Source organism: Periophthalmus magnuspinnatus, chromosome 17 (genome assembly GCF_009829125.3).
Source record: "Periophthalmus magnuspinnatus isolate fPerMag1 chromosome 17, fPerMag1.2.pri, whole genome shotgun sequence".
Classification (NCBI taxonomy): domain Eukaryota; kingdom Metazoa; phylum Chordata; class Actinopteri; order Gobiiformes; family Gobiidae; genus Periophthalmus; species Periophthalmus magnuspinnatus.
Window position 1 is genome coordinate 29,552,482 of NC_047142.1, and position 23,371 is coordinate 29,575,852.

General features: G+C 41.4%; 1 protein-coding gene across 1 annotated transcript in view; it reads right to left on the bottom strand.

Annotated features, from left to right (window-relative positions):
• Positions 1–23,371, bottom strand: part of cadm3 (cell adhesion molecule 3) — a 283,081-nt gene that overhangs the window by 33,077 nt on the left and 226,633 nt on the right. The window contains exons 6-7 of the mRNA XM_055228474.1: positions 11,254–11,424; positions 6,537–6,627 (exon numbers count right to left, since the gene is read on the bottom strand). Of these exons, the coding sequence (XP_055084449.1) occupies positions 6,537–6,627; positions 11,254–11,424 (262 nt within the window). The remainder of the gene's footprint in view (positions 1–6,536; positions 6,628–11,253; positions 11,425–23,371) is intronic.

Sequence of the window (23,371 nt, forward strand, 5' to 3'; positions counted from 1 at the left end):
GTCAGTTTTCATCCTGTCTTCCGTTGAGGTTGTGGTTTCTTCTGAAAACACACTGAGGCTCTTTCTTTATTCAAACACTAAACTTTTGGCTTGAGTGCTGGACTTTTCCTCCTTGTTTTCTGCATTTGTGAAAATAAATGTGCAGAAATCATGAAATATGTGTATAAATTAAACAAATCACTAATGAACCAGGTCAGAACATTATAGATGCATAAAGTAGAACCTCCCAATTTGAATGAAGGGATGGGACGGTTATCGCTACTGTTCTATAATGTGTTTAAAGATCCACTGTGTGACATTTTATAAAAAAAATTGACTTTTTTTATATTTGTATTTAGTATGTTTTATGCTTTAAAGCTCCTATAGTACACAAAATGGACAAAAACAGACCTGGAGTTGTGTTTTGTTTCATTCACACATGTTTGAGTAACGTTCTGTTCCACCTTATGATGTCATGAAGTGGTAGTTTTCATTGTAGTAGTGTTTAAACATGAGAGAAATGTGAGAAAATGTTAATGCCTGTGTGTGAAAAGTGTATAAAGTGTGTGGTGAGGTCTATACTAAGAGCAACTTGCGTGTAAACAACAACTAGCATGCTAACCACACTCATCGTGATCACCGGACATGTAAAACACTTCATAATTAGATGCAAACAGCACACACACGACCTTATTTTGACCCTCAGAGCTGCTTATGCAACATATCTGTACTGGAGAGACATTCAAACACAGAGGAAGTGTTGCTTTGAGATCCGGTTCCTTTAAAAGCTCTTTCTGTACATGCAGAGACAGCATGATGTTATGCCCCACAGACACAAGGCTTCAATGCAAAACAAATCAGGCAGAGCAGGTGTGAGCTTTGGAAATGTGACAGAGCTCCTGCAGCCAGGCCAAGAATACAGAGCGAGGGTTCTTTTTTTTCTTTCTTTCTTTTTCTTTTTGAAACTTGGGAGACTTTGGAAACTTGAAAATGAGAATTGTTACAGAAATTCTTGTACCAAGTTTGGGGCAAACCTTGAGACTGCGGTGAAGACGAGCCAATTTAAAACTAACAGAACAACTTCTTCCTGATCTGGAGGGTTTTCGGTCATGCAGAGGTTCAACTTGTGGAACATTACTATTAAATCCCTGGACAGATCTCGCAACCTGCTTGTCTCCATGGAGATGCCATTGCTTTGCCTTGAATGCGCCGCAGTCTAGCATTAAACTTGTATATCGCCATGGAGACAAGACCAGTTAAAGGTCTGATCTGCGGAGAGTGCAGTAAGAATACATGACTTTCAGATATTTCAAGGTATCTTTAATACCATACTGCGGAATATTCAAGACAATGCAACATCATCTCCTCAGAGACATTCAGGCAGCAGACGTCAGCCAGAAAAGTTACACAGTGGAGCTTTGAAATTGAGCAGTGTTCCTCTTTCTGCCTCTCGCCTTCTTTCTCTCTCCTCTCTCTCTATCTTTCCCTCCCTCTCTATCTCTGTTCTGTAGCCCTCTCTCCCTCTCTCTTTCTCCCTTCCTCCCCCCGCTCTTTCTACCTCTCTCTCTCTCACTCTATCTTTCTTCCTCTTCTCTCTCTGTTCCTCTCTCTATCTTTCCCTCTCTCTGTTCTGTAGTCCCCTCTCCCTCACTATCTCCCTCTTTGTTTCTGTTTCTCCCTTCCTCCAGTCACTTTTTCTACCTCTCCCCCTCTCTTTCTTTCTGACCTCTTCTTCGCTCTTTCCCTCTCTCTCTGTTCTGCTGCTCTCTCTCCCTCTCTCTCTCTCCCTTCCTCCAGTCACTCTTTCTATCTCTCTCCCCCTCTCTGTATCTTTTTCCCTCTTCTGTAGCACTCTCTCCCTCTTTCTACCTCTCTCCCCCTCCATCTTTCTCCCTCTTCTCTCTCTTTCCCTCTCTCTCTGTTCTGTAGTCACTCTCTCCCTCTTTCTTTCTCCCTTCTTCCACTTGCTCCTTCTATCTCCCACCCCTCTCTTTCTTTCTCCCACTTCTCTCCCATTTCCCTCTCTCTCTCTCTGTTCTGTCGCACTCTCTACCTCTCTCTTTCTCCCTTCCTCCACTTGCTCTTTCTATCTCTCTCCCTTTCATTCTTCCTCTTCTCTCTTTCCCTCTCTCTCTCTTCTGCTGCTCTCTCTCCCTCTCTGTCTTTCCCTTCCTCCAGTCACTCTTTCTATTTCTCTCCCCCTCTCTCTATCTTTCTCCACTTCTCTCTCTTTCCCTCTCTCTCTGTTCTGTAGACCTCTCTCTCTCACTCTCTCCCTCTTTCTTTCTCCCTTCCTCCACTTGCTCCTTCTATCTCCCACCCCTCTCTTTCTTTCTCCCTCTTCTCTCTCTTTCCCTCTCTCTCTCTGTTCTGTCGCAAACTCTATCTCTCTCTTTCTCCTGTCCTCCACTTTCTCTTTCTATCTCTCTCCCTCTCTCTCTTTCTTTCTTCCTCTTCTCTCTTTCCTTCTCTCTGTTCTGTACCCCTCTCTCCCTCTCTTTCTTCCTCTTCTCTCTTTCCCTCTCTCTGTCCTGTGCCCTCTCTACCCCTCTCTCTATCTTCCCCCTCTTCTCTTTCTTGTCCTCTCTCTCTGTTATGTCGCTCTCTCTTTCTCCCTTCCTCCCCTTACTCTCTCTACCTCTCTCCCCCTCTCTCTATCTTTCCCCCTCTTCTCTCTCTTTCCCTCTGTGTGTTTTTCATCCCTCTCTACACTCATCTGCCCAACACGCCTGTCTATTTTCCACACGCAAAACGCCATGACAACGCGCTCCTGCCACCCGCCCCCTTTTTCAGTTCCACCTGTCAATCAAAATAAGCGACTTGTCTGGTTGTTGCGGCGATGGAGGCCATTCCGGTGACGGCTGCTGTGTGTGGACGTCGGAATGAGATTTTTTATTTTTATTTTGGGGATTGAGAGAAAAGGTGCAAGGAGAGATAGAGGAGAGTTATTGGAAAGGACAGACACAGCGGTGGAAGAGGGGGGAGGAGGAGGAGGAGGAGGAGGAGGAGGAGGAGGAGGAGGAGGAGGAGGAGAGGAGGAGAGGATAAGCAGAGGCGGGGCAGAGATGGAAAAAGAAGAGAATGAGGTCAGGGGGAGAGAGAGGAGAGGAGGTGAGGATGGAGAGAGGGAGGAAAGGATAAGCTGAGGTGGTGGAGGAGGAGAGAATGAAGAGATGAGGAGGTGCAGGACAGGTTGAGGAAAGGTGGAAGGAGAGACAAAGGAGGGAAGGGGGCCAGGTGGGGGGATGAAGAAGGAGAGGATGGAGAGAGGGAGGAGGAGGAGAGGAAGAAAAGAGGGAGGAGAGGATAAACAGATGTGGGGGAGTGGTGGAGAAGAATGAAGAGGAAGGGAGGATGGAGAGAGGGAGGAGGAGAGAATGGAGAAAGGGAGGAAAGGATAAGGACAGGTGGAGGAGAGGTGTCGAAGGAGGACAGGGAGTAGAGAATGGAGAGATGGAGAGGAGGAGGACAGATGCAGGAGAGGTGGAGGGAGAGACAGATGAGGGAAAAGGGGGAGGTTTGGGAGACGTGGAGAAGGAGAAGATAAGGGCGGGGGGAGGAGACAGGGAGGAGAGAGTGGAGAGGATGGAGAGAGGGAAGAAAGGATCAGCTGAGGTGGGAGCAGAGGAGCAGGAGGACAGCGAGGAGGGAATGGAGAGAGGGAGAGGTGGAGGACAGGTGGAGGAGAGGAGGGAGGAATGAGGGTTACGAGTTTGTAGACATAGATCGATGCGTGTCTGGTCTGCGGCAGGTTCATCTATAATGCAAAAAGGCCAGAGGAGCGAGGGATCAGAGGAGGAAAGACTGGAGAAGTTTGCAGCCTTTTGTTGAGAGGTTTGGACCAGGAATCCGGGTTTGGACCAGGAACCTGGGTCTCGACCAGGAACCCAAGTTTGGACCAGGAAACCAGGTTTGGACCAGGAAACCAGGTTTGGACCAGGAGCCTAGGTTTGGACCAGGAACCCGGGTTTGGTCCAAGAACCTGGGTTTGGACCTGGAACCGGTTTGGACCAGGAAACCGGGTCTGGACCAGGAACCCCGGTTTGGGCCATGAACCCTGTTCTGGACCAGGAACCTAATTTAAAGGTTAATTATGTAACTTTTCTGGTGCAGGACTCCTGTTATGCTTTGGCTGGAATGTTCCACAGTATGGCATTAAAGGTTCTATATTATACAAAACTTACTATTGTAGCTTTATTTAATGTTCTAATGTTTTTACCTCCTCAAAAACAAACTTAGAGTTGTGTTTTGTTGTGTTAACATGTTTGAGTAATCCTTTATCATTAGTCTGTAACATCTACAAAGATCTAAATGCTCTGTTCCACCTTGTGATGTCATGAAGTGGTAGTTTTCAAATTAACAGCTCCTTTTACCTTTAGTTCAATAGAGACTGACAATTCCAGGGCTGAAATGATCCACATGATTCTAGTGAAGCTGTATGGGGTTTACAAACACAGTGGGGCACTTCCTGTATCACCACATGATGACATCACAAGGTGGAACAGAGTGTTTTCAGTTTCAGAAAAGAGCTCAGTCTAAATGTGCAGGGTTTGCGTGTTAAACATGTGTGAATGAAACAAAACACAACTCCAGGTCTGTTTGTGATGAGGAAACAACATTAAGTAAACAGGAAGTCAAATAATAAACTTCACCAAATTCAAAAAGTAGCAAAATAGGCAAGATTTGTAGTGAACTAGATTTTAGTGAAATGTGTAGTCTGAGCTGGCATATGCTCTTTAACTCTAACCTGGGAGTAAGTGCTAAAATGAGCATGTTTTGGTGACATTTACACTGGTGAGAGTAGAATGGTGTAATCTGGGCTTGTACTGGAGCGCACAAACCTCATCTATAATGCACAAAGGCCAAAGACGCCGGGTGTGAGCGGGACAGATACTTTATTTAATACTTTGCAGTGGCATTTCACATTTTATAACTTTAACTTGCACCATACGTTTGCCCGGTTGGTTCAGACCAATACTGCTACTCACTGTGAGGTACACGCCCACTGTGACGTACACACCCACTGTGACACACCCACTATGACGTACAGATACACATAATTTACTGCTGCGCTCATTGATTCCGCACAAACCCGCATTGTATTTCAGTCCTTTCTTTTTTCTTCGTCAGCAGCCATATTTGCTTTGATACAAACAGACAAAGCATGCCCCTGATTGGCTAATCCATCTGTCAATCACACCCATCTGAACTTGGTTAGATTCACAGGTGACCAGACTCACATCTTCGTACAGTATTGAAGTGTGTATTTTGGATCCCAGGTCAGAATTATGTAATAATAAGCAGCACCAGCAGCACCCCGGCCTCCAGTTTCACTAAAGTGTGGGCTCAAACCACCACAGACCACATTTTCACCACATTTTCACATTTTTCAATTCCAAATCATCAAACATATACATCATATGACTCCTGCTGTTGTTATCCTTGTGCTGGTTATGTACTCAACAATACTTTGACACTGAATAAAGGCAAAAAGCTCCATGTTCTCAAATGTCCAGTAATTGTTGACCCATTATCACCAAAAAAAAAAAAAAAAAAAAAAAGTTGGTGGTACAATCCCAATATTGAGCAAGACACTTCCTCAGCCAGTGTGTGAGTGGTTATTAGTAGTGGTAGAGGAGCCAGCTCATATTCAAAACCCATAATGTAAAATATGTATAGCATGCATATTTATACTTTACAGATCATGTCATCAACATTCCCTGGAGGAGTGACGCTAACTGTGGGTACTGCTCTGTCTGAAGTTTTGTTTTAACACAATCTGACCATAAAGAACTAATTTAGCTGGAACCACAACAGGTGAGCTGTTTTGTGATTTGGTTAAACAAGTCCCTGTCAAATAACATTACAGTCGCAAGCTAACTAGCATTAGCATTAGCCAACAGTTTTTCCGTAAGTCACTCTTACCTTTTTGTTGAAAATCAAACTCTGAAACAGGACCATAAACACTCGGATTAATCACACGTACAGTAAAGAGATTACAAAACCTGTATTGATACTTTGCAGCTGATGTCATCAACATTCCCTAGGGGTGTGATGCTAACTGAAAGCACTGGTCTGTCTGAGGCTTTCTTAAACTTTAATCAGAGCTTTATTTGAACACAATCTGACCAGAAAGAACTGGTGAGCAGATTTGAGCTGTTAAACAAGTCCCCTTCAAATAACATTACAGTCACGAGCAAGCTAGCATTAGTTTTTCTGTTAGTCATTCTCACCTTTTTGTTGAAAATCAAACTCTGAAACATTGATCTCAGGCTCCTGAAGATGTGATTAAATACACTTTTCACACTATCTTAAAAGTTGCTGTCAGTATTTGCTAATGTGTGCATTGTGTCACCATGGTAACTGCTGAACATTCCACCACAGAGATACACGCAGAACACCCCAGCCCGAAATCTGTCACAAACCACATTATTTCATCAAATCAATAACATCTGCAGCTTTTTACCATCTTAAACAGACTTGGAGAGACTTATCCATGCATTTGTGTCAGTATCCAACCCCTGTAAATTTTAAATACGTGTTATTCTCAGTCTTACTCTGGGTTGCCGCTGCCCTCACACTTCAGGTAGAATCTCTCTCCTTCTTTGGGCAGGTCGCTCTGTGGAAGGATCTTTACATCCGGAGAGTCTGAAAGACAAATATTTAAAGAGGAAAGAGGGTAAGGGAGGGCACGGCGAAGAAGAACAGCTTTTATTTGACGTTACATAACACAGAGCTTATCATTATGACTTATGATTATGATTCAATGAGGCGATATCTGCTAGTACCACCTGCCTCCGGTAGGGGTCACTGTACATCCACCTCCACCACATCAGGCGTTCCAGAGAGTTTTGTCATATCTTTCTTCGTTTAGTTTAGAGTCTCTGCCATCAGCTTGTCTCCCCGAAGCTAGGAACGATCCACAATATGGCATTAAACTCATCTATTTCCACGGAGATACCACTAGGCCAAATTACAAGTCAGATCTGTGGAGAAGAGACCCTGCTCACAGTAAGAACGCATGTTATTTGAGGGATTTTTGAGCAATAAAAACACGTAATTTAATAAATGCAAGAGAGATACGTTTAATGCCATACTGTGGAACATTCCAGGTAAAACTGTAACGTCTCCATGGAGATAAAATTGCGGTGAATCATCCCGGTTACAGAATTGCAGAATCCCATTTTTTGCTTCATATTGATCAATTTTAAATGCTATTATGTCTTCAAAATGTGACACTAGTCTCTTGATAGTTTTTGCGACATATTTTAATTTTTTATTTGTGTCATATTTTTGCTCCTTTATTATGATGCAATGTGTGAGCTACTGTGTCCAAACCGTTCCCTCTGCAGATCAATACAGTTTGTCTGAGTCTAAAGTAAAAAGGGCTGTCAGTGTCGACTACAGGAATCTAAATAAGACAAACTTTGATCATTGGTGTTTGACACAAAACATATTCAAATCTGTCCCTCCAAAGTGCGTCTGCCCCAAACCACATTATTTCATCAAATCAATAACATCTACAGCTTTTAGCATATTTAGGCTGAGTTCTTCTCTCAAACTGAAAACCCTCTGTTCTTTTTTTTCTTTAGCTTTTCACTGATATGTTGACTTTTATAGTGTACAGTTTGTAGTTATTTATTTGTATGTTTGTCATTTATCTATTTTTTTAAAATGTCTGTTGTGTACTGCACTCTGGTCAACTTTGTTGTTTTTAAAGTGCATTAGAAATAAAGTTGGATTGGATTGGATTGTTCCACCTTGTGATGTCATCATGTGGTAATACAGGAAGTGCTCCACTGTGTTTTTAAACTTCATACACTTTTACTAGGATCATTTGGATAATTTTAGCCCATATCTACTCAACAAAAGGTGAGAAGTACCTGTCAACTTGAAAACGACCACTTGATGACATCACAAGGTGGAACAGAGCATTTTGAGTGTTTCAGATGTAGACCGACTCATAATAAAGTGTTACTCGAACATGTGCAAATTAAAGAAAACATAACTACAGGTGTGTTTTTAATGAGGTAACAACATTATAACACGACTTAAAGCTCACAAGAATCAGTTTGATAAATTAATCCATGACCTTTAACATGTTTTGAGTCTACATCTCTCGTTCTCGCTCTTTCATTATATAAATAAAGACGGTTAATACATTCATAGACAGTTTTTCCATCTTTCTGAGTTTGATCCTGTCTGATCTCTGTGGCATAAGAGCCTTACACAACTCTGGTGCAGTACCTTCAAACAGCACATGGGGGCAGCACTTTCTCAGACAGTCACTTGTGGGAAATCGCTCCTCCACATCAGTAACAAAGATGTAACAAAGGGTCATGTGAGTTGAGTGCATGTCTTCATATCTCAGTCTGATGTCATCATAATTACTGTTCGAGTCAGATCCCAGGACGGAGAGCGGGTTTTGTTGTTTTTAGTGAAGTGACTCCCAGTAGCGTGTCTTTAAAAAGGAGCGCTACCTGATTTTTACCATCTTAAAAACGTGAAAAACTGAAGTAGTTCATTTTAAACAGTTCGCAGTGGTCCAGAGAATTCCTCACTAACTTTGTGCATTCAGAACATCGTAATTATACGTGTTTATAAGCTCTTTTCACAACAACACACAGCAGACACGTTTGACCTCAACAGCTGCTTAGACAATACATCTGTACTGGGACGGGGTCATGTGTTTACTTGTGGACAGGGAGCTGCAGGTGGGTTAGGGGTCAGGGGTCAGAGGTTAGGGGGTTAGGGTCAGGCAGTGGACAGGGAGGTGTGGGTGGATGTCGCTTACAACATATTAAAGGCCCTAGATTATGCAAAACTGACTCTTGTGAGCTTAGTTGTGTTATAATGTTCTCAAAAACAGACCTGGAGTTGTGTTGGTTTAAAAGGTTATTTTTTTTTTTATTTATTTATTTTTTTTTGTCATCAAATTTTTATTCAAGTATTGTTCTCAACTGCAGCTGTACAGATTACTCAACTGCAGCTATCCAAGTACACCCCCCCCATAATAATAATAGTAATAATAATAAATATGTAATAAAGACAAAATAAATATACAGAAATAATACAATGTAATACTAATAATAATACTAATAATAATACTAATAATAATACTAATAATACTAATAATAATAATAATAATAATAATAATAATAATAATAATAATAATAATAATAATAATAATAATATAAAAAGTAAAAAAAAAAAAAAAAGTTAATTATGTAACTTTTCTGTTGTTAATGCTTTGTCTGGAATGTTCCATGGTATTGCATTAAAGGTTCTATATTAAACAAAACTTACTCCTGTGAGCTTTAAGTCATGTTCTAATGTTGTTACCTCCTCAAAAAACAGACCTGGAGTTGTGTTTTGTTTCATTCACACATGTTTGAGTAACTCAAAATGCTCTGTTCCACCTTGTGATGTGAAGTGGTAGTTTTCAAGTTAACAGCTCCATTTACCTTTAGTTCAGAAGCTATTGGTAATTCCAGGACTGAATGATTCTAGTGAAGTGAAGTGTGTGGAGTTTATAAACACAGTGGGGCACTTCCTGTATTACCACATGATGACATCACAAGGAGGAACAGAGTGTTTTCTGTTTGAGTGAAGAACTCAGCGTAAATATGCAGGATTTGTATGTTAAACATGTGTGGATGAAACAAAACACAACTCCAGGTCTGTTTGTGATGAGGAAACAACATTAGAAAATAGCGTAACTTTACAAATGCGAGGAAACCTTCACCACTTGTGTATTTTACAAAGGTATGTCCTTGTGAGCAGTGGTCCCTAACCTTTTTATCACCGCGGACCGGCCAACGCTTGAAAATTTTACCGTGGACCGGGGGTAATAATCACTATTATTGAACCCTCAGCAGTAACACCCTATAATTTTACCCACAGGTGTCAGAATCACTGTAAGTTTGTCTGCTGAGCATTTATACACTTTGGAACGCACATAAAAAAAAAAAGAAATTCTCATCCTCACTAATTTTTTGTGAAAATGAAGGTGTAGAAAGCTGCAGTAGGGAGCTGGGGCCAAAAATACACTATACCTCAACTGACAAGATTGTTGACCACTTACATTTCAAATTTGAGGTCAATACCTATAAAAATTAGAGTTTTACAATCATTTTATCATGAGTAAGTCCAGGCCTCTCCAAACCTATCCATCAATGAGGCTCTACTGAAAACTCACACTGAGAGGAATCTGTATCTGCACACCCAGCTGCTCTATTACTGTACATTTATATATCATATCAAAACACAATATAAAATGTATATTTGTATATAAAATACAGTCAAAACAAGTGGTATGGGTCAAAATAAATATACATTTACAAACCACACACTGCAAACAATCAACAAACACACACACACTTCAAAATGTAAACACACTGGAAACTAAGAACACACTGTACATGATTGTACAGTGAGACAGTCATTCTGCAACAGTGGCTCAGTGGTTACAGCTTTCGAGTCCCACTCGGACCAATTTCTGGCATTGTGTCCTTAGGCAAGACACTTCACCCAAGTGGTGTGTGCGTGATGATTGGTGGTGGTAGGGGGGCGCAGATTGGCATTAGCTAATACTAATGATTACACGTGATACACATTTGACCCACAATTAAGTTAATAGCCGAATAAACCACGCTTACCAATCAGGAACATCCAGTCCATCAAAACATAAGGTCCCTCTACTCTTAAGTCCACCATGAGATCTTCACGAACCGCTCCGGGTCCGAGATGCCTCTAGTTTAACTTGTAAAAACATCCACAGTGTCCTCGGTTGCGTACTTCCTTTGTTTTGTCCGTTTCGTCATGTTTAAAACGCAAAACTGCTGCGTAAAATTACGCAATACGTAATTTTACGCGCGGATCTTTATATCCAGTCGCGGGCGGGCCGTCGGAATGCTAAGTGGTTAAGTTGTCGGCGCTCAAGTGATGGAAATGTAACCGAGAGAATCTGGTCATTTTTCAAAATAAAAGATTTTTCAAAATAACCGATTGTTCAGACTCAGATAATAAAAACAATGGAAATAATTAATTATTTCTTGGACGGCCGGTGGCCCGGTACCAATTGATTCACGGACCGGTACCGGTCCACGGCCCGGTGGTTGGGGACCACTGCTTGTGAGGACCTTGTGAGGATGTTTGGCTCCTACAACTTTTAGTCCAGTTGACAGATTTTACTTTTGGCTTTTACGTTCCATATTTGTTGTGAGTTAGTTGTGAGTGTTTGTCTCTTAAAGAGTGCAGGTGTTTGACACTCACAGAGCACACGGAGGGGCTGCTCGCTGCGCTTATCTCCGGGGGCGAGGGACGGGTGCACCACCGCACACGTCACCAGAGCGTTGTCATCACTCCGCGACACCGTCAGGGTGACCTCGCTGCGCACGCTGTAGGTGGGCTCCCCCGGGGTCGACTCCACCACGTCTGGACGAGCTGAGGAGACAAAGAGAGAGAAGGTGAGGAGGAGGGAGGGCATCTGGGCAAAAGTCAAGAGACAGAGGTGCGCACACGAGTGAGGAGTGGAGATGTGCAGAGCTGTAGTCGAATAAAAACAGTCTTTGTTGATTAAAGGCATGCAGCCGATCGATTGGTTGACTAAAAAGGGGGCGTGGCAAAAGCGCTCTAAACTATTACTGTGTCTGTGTGTCTGACCCAAACTGCACTCACACAAACACACCTGCAGTGGGAGCTCACGCAAACACAACTATTTATACAGAAAATAGTAAGATTGTATTTATATAAAAACTTGTGAATCATGAGTTTAATCTGACGTTTTACAGACAAATACCAACAAATACCAAATCTTCAGCTGGTTCTCTTTTCTGCTGTTGTCCCACAGAAATCCTCAGAGTGTAAATAAAATGATGAATTGATTAAAATAAAAATTGGTTTAAAAATTATGTAGGATTATTGACACCAAAATCATTATTATAATTACTATTATGTTTGCACTAATTACGTTTGTACTTTGGTTCCAGTGTCAATTTAATTTTTAGACTAAATAAAAAGTAAATAAATAAATAACAATAAAAATAAAAATACTGATTTCTATGGAATACTAAAAACTAAAGATAAATTAATGATAGGAACAAGAGACAACAAACCAAGCTTGTAACTATGGAAACGTGGTTAAAAGTGACTGCCCTGCCAATTTTCTGACTTTAGTCACACATAAATCTGGGAAATTTCCAGATCTAAAACGCAGGGAAGTCAATTCTGGCTTTGTTCACACATGACAGTGTTCTAGAAAAATGCAGGTAAACTCAGGCTGCATGTGTGAATGAGGCTGAATACTATTTAAAATACTTTTAAAAAACACAAGTTAAAATAAAACAGATACAGCGGTCTCTATATTTGAATTATCGTGAGGTACAGTGCTATGAAAAAGTACAGATTTATACTTTTTCTGCACCTTTGTCACTCGTAGTCATTTCAGATCAAGCAAACTTAAATATTAGAACTTACAAGTAAACACAAAATGCAGTTTTAAGTGCTGATTTTATTTATTAAGGGGAAAAAAGGCAAAAAAAAGTAATTGCCCCTAAACCTGAGCAGCATCAACTATAGTCCAGCGTTTGTGATTAGTGGCAATGAGTCTTTCACATTACTGTGGAGGAATTCAGGCCCACTCTTCTGTGTAGAATTGTTTAAAATCAGACACATTGGAATGGGCGTGGCTATAAAACTGAACTCAGATTTCCAGAATAATACGATGAATCACAGTTATAAAGGGGCAGTCACTCTTTCACACAGCATCATGTAGGTTTGGATTGTTTTTTTTTATCTTAACAAATAAAATTATTACAGAAAACCTGCATTTTATGTTTACTTGGGTTATCTTTGCTTAATATTTAAATCTGTTTGATGATCTCAGACAGTTAAGTGAGACACGCAAAAAAGTAAGAAATTAGGAAGAGTCCAAATACTTTTTCACAGCACAGTAAATGTAGCAGGGCTGTGATTGGCTGAGACAGAGACAAGAAGCAGACACAAGGAAAAACTAAAGTTAGACTGAATTATGCAAATGACCCCACCATTTTGGAAAGGTGCAAATTGAAAAAGACTTGTGTCAAAGTGATAAGTGAATCAGAATCAGGCAAAAGCAAAGCCACCGACACCTCATGGAAATATGTCTCTGTGAACATTTGTGCGACGCTGTGAGACGTTGTGAGAGCAGAGGAGAACGGTGGCTTTTATTTATAGCCTCAACACAACAGCCACAAACACAGGTGAGAAGCAGGCATTTACACAGGTCTGAAAATATCGAAATATACAATGAAAATGTCAAAGCAAATAGTTTAAACATCAAACCAAAGGTAAAGACCAGAGCTGCTCCTCCATGTACTTCAATATGAAATATAATATATTTATGTGCAAAATGACATCAAATAGTCTACTTAAAGCAAGATCTAACCAGAACTAAACCAGGACTAGAACAGTACTAAACCAGGACTAAACCAGGACTAGAACAGGACTAGAACAGGACTAAACCAGGACTAAACCAGGACTAGAACAGGAATAAACCAAGACTAAAACAGGACTAGACCAGGACTAAACCAGGACTAAACCAGGACTAGAACAGGACTAGAACAGGACTAAACCAGGACTAAAATATAATATATTTATGTGCAAAATGACTTCAAATAGTCTACTTAAAGCAGGATCTAACCAGAACTAAACCAGGACTAGAACAGGACTAAACCAGGACTAAACCAGGACTAAACCAGGACTAAACCAGGACTAAACCAGGACTAAACCAGGACTAGAACAGGACTAGAACAGGACTAAACCAGGACTAAACCAGGACTAGAACAGGAATAAACCAAGACTAAAACAGGACTAGACCAGGACTAAACCAGGACTAGAACAGGACTAGAACAGGACTAAACCAGGACTAAACCAGGAATAGAACAGGACTAGAACAGGACTAGAACAGGACTAAACCAGGACTAAACCAGGACTAGAACAGGACTAAACCAGGACTAAACCAGGACTAGAACAGGACTAAACCAGGACTAAACCAGGACTAGAACAGGACTAGACCAGGAATAAACCAGGGCTAAACCAGGACTAGAACAGGACTAGAACAGGGCCAAACCAGGACTAAACCAGGACTAGAACAAGAATAAACCAGGACTAAAACAGGACTAGACCAGGACTAAACCAGGACTAAACCAGGACTAGAACAGGAATTAACCAGGACTAAAACAGGACTAGACCAGGACTAAACCAGGACTAAACCAGGACTAAACCAGGACTAGAACAGGACTAGAACAGGACTAAACCAGGACTAAACTAGGACTACAACAAGACTAAACCAGGACTAAACCAGCACACACACTGTATATATATATATATATATATATATATATATATACATACACACACACACACACACACACACACACACACACCTCACATTGCGAAACATTGCACTAATGAAGCTCCCTTTTCAATAACAGAATGAAAACAACATGTCCACCTATGGGATTATGGCTCTGCACACAGCACCAGCCCAGTCCTCTTCTGCCTAAGTGTATTTCCTTGTATTTCTATAGATACTGTGTAATAAACATAATACAGACTCATGTGGTTTCTCTCTGTGGGGAAGTATGTGACATATGCCTGCAACAAATGACTATAAACTGCCCTCGTTCTATTGCAAAGTTCCTATAGTAATTAGGAACTGCCTGGAGAACTGGACACCGCCCCCATTTGCTCCCATTAAATGATAAATATCCTTTCCACGCGGCTCCCTGACACCCATGGGTGCTCCGTGTCACCCCCGTGACCAGATATTTGCCATTACACCCGCAATTCCATGCGTTTTTAAACTTTAACAATGCATTATTTCTGCTTTAGTTGCCGGAAACATCGTCAGGCTGACTCATTCACTCCTATATTCCATCATCGGGGCCAATTTAGTCTCCTTAATACAACACCTTTTACAGAGTACGTGATCTGAGTGTGCGCAATCTGAGTGTGTGCATCAGAAACGCCACGCGGATGTTGATCTACACTCGCGGCAATAACACACACTTTATCATGACACAAAATGGAGTCAATAAAAGACAATAGGCCTGCGCCATAGGCGTAATGAAGGCTTATATTAAGGAGAGACAGTTATGACAAGATTACTGCAGGGATGTACGTACGCTCTGTGCATAGGGCATCTTTAAGTATTAATGAAGATACTGCAGTGGAATATTGGAGACGTGTACTCAGGTCTGGGTTAGGTTTAAATAGCAATTCATTATGTGCCACACAAACAATGATGATGAGGTTTTCAGCCGCAGTGAGCACGGTAGGTTAGAGGTGCGTTGTATAACTTTTCCGGTGTGGGGTCCGCCTCCTGGTTGTCTATGGAGAAAAGTATGGTGTTAAAAAGGGGGTATTACGCAAAGCTGATTTTGTTTTTTTTTTTGTTTTTTTTTTGTTCCCTCATCAGGTTTTAGATATCATCCATGCATGTTTGAGTAATCTCGTGATCTCTACCGTGCAAAATTCAACCGCTCCTTAGTAGTAGTTAGTAGTAAGATTCTGTGCAAGACTCCGCCCACAAGCGAACATCACCCTACAGAATTCTCCTTAAATATGCAAAAACATGAATCAAACTGTACACAGCAACTTGACAAATCTGATGTGATGTGCAGTCGCTGATTCAGATGATTGTGTTGTGATAGTGCTCTGAAGGGGGAGCGACTTAGCAAAGGGAGGTAGGACCCAGAATGGCAAAAAATCTGTATCAAGTTTGAAATGTTAGTATTGTGACAACACATCAATTACACCTCTGTTTGGTTCTTTTTTAGTCCAGATTTAGTCCCAGTCTGGTCAAAATTTTATTTTGCAGTTTGAAAATTTACAAAAATACAACACAACACTACACAACACTACCACACTACATGCCGTACTTAGCTTGTGTTTTCCTCCATTGTCTAAACTGCAGTGACCTTACTCAACTTTGGCTCTGTTTGATCTGCACTGCTCTGGCTCTAGCAGCGGGGAGTCTCGGCACTTTTTGAGGTGAATTTTTATTTTTTTACTTCCTTCTTTCTGGCTGGTTGCAGAAGCGTGTCACCACAGCACTTTAAAGTGAGAGAAAGTAGTCCCAGATGTGGACCGAGATCTGAGAACGAGGTCTTTTCATGTCTCCTGTTTTATCGGGATCAGACCTGGTCAAGATGACACTCTCTGCAGGAGGTTGTGTAGTTTATAATCCAGAAAAATCTGAAATATTACAACAAGGGTGAGGAATAATATATTTAGCATGTCATGTGTAATACCATTCCTTGTGCCTAGGGGGAGTCAAGAGGCACTGGAAATCTTCAGCCAATCACTGTGCTACGCTCAGTGAACAATATTATAAACTCTTCACAGAATTCTGGCTAAATACTTTGACGTAAGACATACATTTAAAGCCACACTATGTAACTTTCCAAGTGGAGTCCGTCACCTGCTCGTCACCATGGATACTGCTTTACCAAGAATGTTCCACAGCGCATGTTTTGTCATTTTGTCAAGGAGGTCAAAAAATAATGGATTCTTTAGCAACAAAACACCTCAAATTGACAGAATAAATTACATAAAAAAAACTAAAAAAAACTTTAACATGAGCAGCGCTGTTGTCATAGTAATTAAAATTCCACTACTATATCTTGTTTTAAATGGTTAAAGGTCCTTAAAGCTACAGTATGTAACTTTCTTTCTTCCATGGAAATAGAAAACGACACCTCAAAACATGAAGATAGATGAGTTTTATGTCATACTGTGGAATGTTATAGCCAAAGGACAACATTTCCATGGAAACAAGCAAGAGGCGGCCCTCATTCAGGCCAAATAAGAGTCAGGTTTGTGGAGATGCAAGCCTGCTCACAGTAAGAATGGATGTTTTTCTGTTTTTCAGTACAATAAACATAACTAAAATGAAAAAAAAAGAAAGAAAAAATACAAAATGCTAGCTTATATTTGGCTTTAAAATGGCTGCCCATAAATTGGTAAAAGCTCAAAATCAACTTTATTTATAAGTATATTTACTGTTGTTTTGTGAGGTTTAAGCCATGATAAAATGTTGTTAAAAACATACTTGGAGTTGTGTTTTGTTTCATTCACACATTGTGTAATCCTGCATAATGCAGGATTACACAATGTTCTGTCTACATCTCCAAAGCTCAAAATGCTTTGTTCCACCTTGTGATGTCATCAAGTGGTAGTTTTCAAGTTAACAGCTCCTTTTACCTTTAGCTAAGTGGGGCTGAAATCATCCAAATGACTGTAGTGAAGGTGTATAGAGTTTAAAAACACAGTGGAGCACTTCCTGTATGACCACATGATGACATCACAAGGTGGAACAGAGTGTTTTCAGCTTGAGAAAAGACCTCAACCTAAATGTGCAACTCCAGGTCTGTTTGTGATGAGGAAACAACATTATAACATAGATCAGAGAATAGTGTATCATGGGCCCTTTAAACGCCTCATGTTTACTGTGATGCTGAAGGACACCAAAGGGAGCACACCAAACCGCAGGGGGAGCTCTGATGTCCTGCACTCTGTGAATGCACCGGGGCTCATGTTCAACATTAAAGTCAATTTGTTACGGAGCACAGACCTGTGATGTGAGGAAGGTGATAGTCCAGGTTTAAATGCATTCTACATGAACACGTGCTGATGCTGGAAAACATCTTTTTATTTACGCTGTATCTTCTGCGTGTACTTTGACATTGAACTTGGGGCGATACTCGTCAGTATGGAGCATCTCAGTCTGTGTTTTGATGTTCCCAATCACAAAGTTCATACAGTATTTCAGCTATACTTCAGAAATATGCTAAAACGAGCCCGTGCGACTTAGCTGAGGTTCAAATTTCACACAAAACATGAAAGCTGTGTAAAACAGGCTCTGTGCACAGCAGCATGGTAGCTAGCACACTGCGTCTCAAAGCAGTCACTTTTATTAAAATTAGAAAACATAAAATAAACAACCTATTTGAATTCAAATTCATTAAAATAAAGACTACCCAATTATTTTTATATGTAGAATTCTTCAGTTTGTGGTATTGTTTTAACATTTATTATGCCACAGAATTAGCATTAGCGTTAGCATAGAGACACAAACATGTCTCTTTCTAAACACAGAAGTGTCATTTTATTTGTCTCGTGTTTAACATGTTGTTTAGACTGAGTTCTTCCCTCAAATGGAAAACACTCTGTTGCACCTTGTGATGTCATATGCTACTTTAGGAAGTACACTGTGTTTTTAAACTCCGTACATCTTTACCAGAATCATTTGGAGAATTTCAGCCCTGGAATTGCCAATCTCCACTGAACTAAAGGTCAAATGTAGCTGTTAATTTGAAAACTACCACTTCGTGACATCACAAAGTGCAACAGAGCATTTTGAGCTTTGGAGATGTGGAATAAAAGGTTAATCAAACATGTGTGAATGAAACTTCAGGTCTGTTTTTCAGGAGGTAACAGCATTAGAACATGGTTTAAAGCTCAAAAGAGTCTATTTTATGTAATATAGGACCTTCAGAATAACTTTGCATATCTCCAAAATAGCAGTAGCGATACCTCCTCTGCTTTCCTCCTGTGGCCCAAGTTTCCAGGTCCCCCACTGACAAACAAAACCATATAGCAGAATGTCAAACTCAAACTCACAGTGGGCCAAAATTAAAAACTGAGACTGCACTTGATATGTAATGTTTAACCTTTTCATATGAACTTCAGTTTTGCTTAAACACAAAATCTGCAACAACTCAACCTTGATATTACAAACATATCATTTATTTCTGATTTGAATAAATAAAATAAAATATGTCTCTGTCTGTAGCCTTTCAAGTTCCTTTTAAAGTAAATCTTTTTGCACATTTGATATAATCTCATGAGCCAAATATAATGGCAGGCCCAGGGCCAGATTTGGTCACTGGGCCTGAGTTTGACATAATTGTCATATAGGAACAGCTTTGTCGTTTACAGATTTAGAGACACGGTGGAGGAATCGAACCAGCAATCTTCTCACTGTAGAGCAAGACACACTTACACTCTTGTGGATTCAGAGTTTGTTTAAAATCAAAAACACATAACTGAGAGTAACTGTTCCTCTTCCCCTCACAGTTAAACCAACAAACATAAACAACAGTATTTCCACAGAGATAAATATCAGGATCATGTATATCTTGTTTTTAATGTTTTTACACTTTTTACATTTCTATTTATTTTACTCAGTCCCTGTGCACAAAAGTGAACTGTTTAGACTTTAGCACCATCCAAACGTTTGTAAGTTCTGATTTCAGTTTTGTTTTTCAATTCTTCTGCACTGAACTGAATAAACGATAGATATGTTTAATGCCATACTGTGGAACATTCCAGTACAGTTTTAATAAAGAGATCAGGAGTGTCTGGATCCATATGAGAAATAGGAAACTGTGTGTGTAAACAGACTGAGAAAATAGAGAAATATACCTCCATATGTACAGGAAGAGAAGAGAGGGAGAGGAGAGAGAGGGAGAGGAGAGAGGGAGGAGGAGAGGAGAGAGGGAGAGAGGGAGAGAGAGGGAGGGAGAGAGGGAAGAGGAGAGGGAAGAGGAGAGGGAAGAGGAGAGGAGAGAGGGAAGAGGAGAGGAAAGAGGGAAAGAGGAGAGGAGACAGGGAAGAGGAGAGGAGAGAGGGAAGAGGAGAGGAGGGGGGAGAAGAAGAGAAGGAGAGAGGGAGATGGGGAGAGAGGATAGGAAGAGAGGAGAGAGGGAAGAGAGAGGGAGCAAAATAGAAAGGGAGGGGGGAAGAGGAGAGGAGAGGGAGGGAGGGAGGGAGGGAGGGAAGGAAGGAAGGAGAGAGGGAAGAGGAGAGAGGGAGAGAGGAAGGAAGGGAAGAAGAGAGGACGAAAGGGAAGAAGAGAGGGCAGGAGAGGAGAAAGGAAGGTTAGAGAAAGGTACGGGGGGAGAGAGGAATGTGAGAGGAAAGCAAAGGGAGAGAGGAAGGAGAGAGGGAAAGAGAGGGGGAAGGAGAGTAAAAGAGGGAGGGAAAGACGGAGAGAGAGAGACAGAAGAGGAGTTAGAAAGAAGAATAGAAGGTTTGGAGAGAGAGGCGTGGTGGAAAAGACAAGAGAGAAGAGAGGGGTCGAGAGAAAGGAGAGACTGTGGGGAGGTAGAAGGATGAGAGAGAGAAAGTGAGAAGAGAGAGTAAGAGGTGAGGTTTAAGAGAGGTGGGAGAGAAAGACAGAAAGAGAGAGAGAGGAGGAGGTAGAGGAAACAAGTGTGACAGAGGTGTTGTATCAGTTCAGTGGACCTCATCTCAGTATCTCTCATGTGTTCACCGACAGGAACAAGACACTCTGTCAATAACAAGGAAACAAGCAGCAACTCCACTCTGGCCTCTGGAAGTTGAGAAAAGCACTTATAAACTCATCATGGTGAGTAATCAGGATGCTTCAAATGCAGAAGATAAGTGAGGGATAACTTTGAACCACCGCAAACTGTTTACAATGAGCTGTACACTGTAAATGTAGCACTGACCTAAAAAGCAAATGGTCTGTTTAGTGGTGTGTTTACTCTCAGCGCTGAAGACTTGTGACTCACTTTTACCAACCTCTGCAAAACATCTTTCTTTCTTTATTTATTTGATTATATTATTATTGGGAAGAGATGAAATGACTGAAAACAGATCTGTGAAACTCTTCAAAATTTTGGAACAAGCAGCCAATCAAAACATCATTTACAGACAGAAATAAAATGAGATGGTTTTTCAATAGAAAGTTAATTGGAGCCAGAGTCGCCGGACCCGGAAATGCGCCCATGCTCACTTCCTATTTCGAACGTGGAGGCGGTTAGCGGGTCAGCTATGTCCATGTCCATTATAACCGCAGAATCTATTCAAATACATTTTCAGCCTAGACTACATGACCCTCATTGGACACTTTCCCATGATTATAAAAGTCGTTCAGTAAAGTCTTAAAGATGAACACGTCTGCTAATGAATGAAAAACACGGTTAGCATGCATCCAGGGCCTGTGTCTCTCGGGTCAGAACATGCTTTTAACATTAAGTCCATTATAAAAGCAGCTATTTGCTAATGCGCTAATGCATTGGAGGCACGTATGAGGTTTGGCGTATGTAAGGATTATGAGTTTATGCATTTCATATTCAATCAGACATTTATTTTATGCAACCGAAAGACACACTGAAATAAAAAAAAATAAAAATAAAAAAAAGACTGAATGAAGCCGCGACAGTAGCTCAGTTGGTGGCGTGTTTGTTTGTCCCCTGATCCGAAGATTGTCGGTTCGAATCCCGCTCTCAATGTAAACATCGTTGGTTGAGCGATGGTTAGATCCGCTGAGCCACAGGTTGACGTGAAGTTCATTTTTACAAGTAATTTTGTGACATGGGAAAAGAAAAACAAATCAAATCAGACATTGTTGGGTGAGAACCATGTAGAAACAACAGCCTGTGACCTAAGCGGGTGTGGCAAATATTATAAGATGATTGGGCGGATACGTAAAAGAACAAAAGTGTGTCTAATCTGAACATATGACACAATAAAATGAGTATTTCTGTTTGAACTGGTACTTGGCCGACGCCCTCGTCTCTCTCGTTCTCTCGTTCTCTGCCAAAGCTATTTCTGAAAAACCAAGACATAGATTTTTAATAATCCAGGTCACATGACTCTGTGAAAATCCCATCAGCTCTCAGTTCATTATTCCAGAGACTCCACAAAGATGAGACAATCTCTCTGCCTCTCTCTGTCTATCTCTTTCTCTCTCCTTCTCACCCCCACTCTCTCCCTCTCTCCGCCCCCATCGTTCTCTCTCTCAGAGGTAGACAGTGATGCGTTCTTTCATAACTCTCTTCATTACCGGAGTATGTGAGATTTGCAGACGCTCGGAGTTACACAGAAGGCACACACCAATGCAATAAAGACTTCAGGAACCTCTTCTCTCTCTCCATCTCTCTCTCCCTCTCAATCTTCCCCCTTTCCCTCTTCCCCTTCAATTCCCTATGCACCTCTATCCCTCCCCCTCTCCCTTTTATCTCACCTTCCCTCTCTCTTCTTTTCTGTCTTTCGCCTTCCTACTCTCTCTGTCACCTTCTCTCTCTCTCCTCCTCTATCTCTACCTCCCTCTCTCTCCCACTTTATTCCTCCTCTCCTCTCTTTCTCTTTTCCTCCTCTTCCTCTCTCTATTCCTCCTCCTCTCTCTTTGTTCATCTCTCCCCCTCTGCTCTTTCACTTCCCCTCTCCCAACACTAACTTTCTCTCCCCCCACCCATTCTCCCTCTACTCTTTTGCCCTCTTTCTCTCTATCTCTTTTTCTCTTTCTCTCTTCCTTCTCTCTGTCTTCCTCCTCCTCTCTCTTGCTTCTCTCCCTCCTTTCCCTCTCTTTTTCCCTTTTTCCCTCCCTCTCTCTCCCTACTATCCCCTCTCTCTCCCTCCTTCTCTCTTCCTCTTCTCCTCTCTTTCGCTTCTCTCCCTCCTTTCCCAGTCTTCCCACTCTTTCTCCCTCTGTCCCTCCCTCTCCCTCCTCGCTCTCTCCTTCCCTCTCCCTCCTGCCCTCTCTCTTTCTCTGTCTCTTTTTTTCTTACCCTTTTTCTCTCTGTCTTTCTCTCCCCCTTCTTTGTCTCTCTCTCTGTCTGTCTCCCTCCTTCACTCTTTTGCGCTCCCCTCCTCCCCTCTCTTTGGCTTCACTCCCTCCTCTACCTCTCTTTCTACCACTCTCCCTCCTGTTCTCCCTCTTTCTCTGTACAGAATAACCTGAACAGATCCCTGCCGAGAAGAGGAGAAGAAGGAGAGAAAGAGAGAGTTTCAGGTGTTTCAGTCTCAGATGATGAAATTAAAACAGCATCAATTCTAAATGAAATTACAAGCTCCAAACTTCAGATTTGAACACATTTCGAAACAGCAGACACATTCCATAATGATCGTGTGGGAATATGGAGGTAGTTTTGTTGCCGTGGCTACACAGAGTCAAACACAGCAATCTGTGTGTTGTGTCCTTGGGCAGGACACTTCACCACCTCTCCCCTTTCTCTCTCCCTCTTCAGTCGAGTAAACTATAGCCACAGCTGCCCTGGGGTAGACGGACGCAACTGAGACTGACAATCTGGCCATCAGCCTCTCACAGCTCGCCCAAGGACATCTCCAAAGCTCAAAACTCTCCTTATGATGTCATCTTTTGGGGACCACTGTATTTTAATTGCATTATTTTGTGAAATAAACCCTCGCATGATCATAATGATACCAGTTTTTAGACGTTCCAACACTAGAAATTATAATTATCATCAACCTCTTTCTGCAGTGACGGTACTAAGTTTTTCACATACTTATTTTGGAGATGTGAGCTTGAAAACCCCCTGCTGTAGACCTGCTGTAGACCACTCAAACGAAAAGGGAG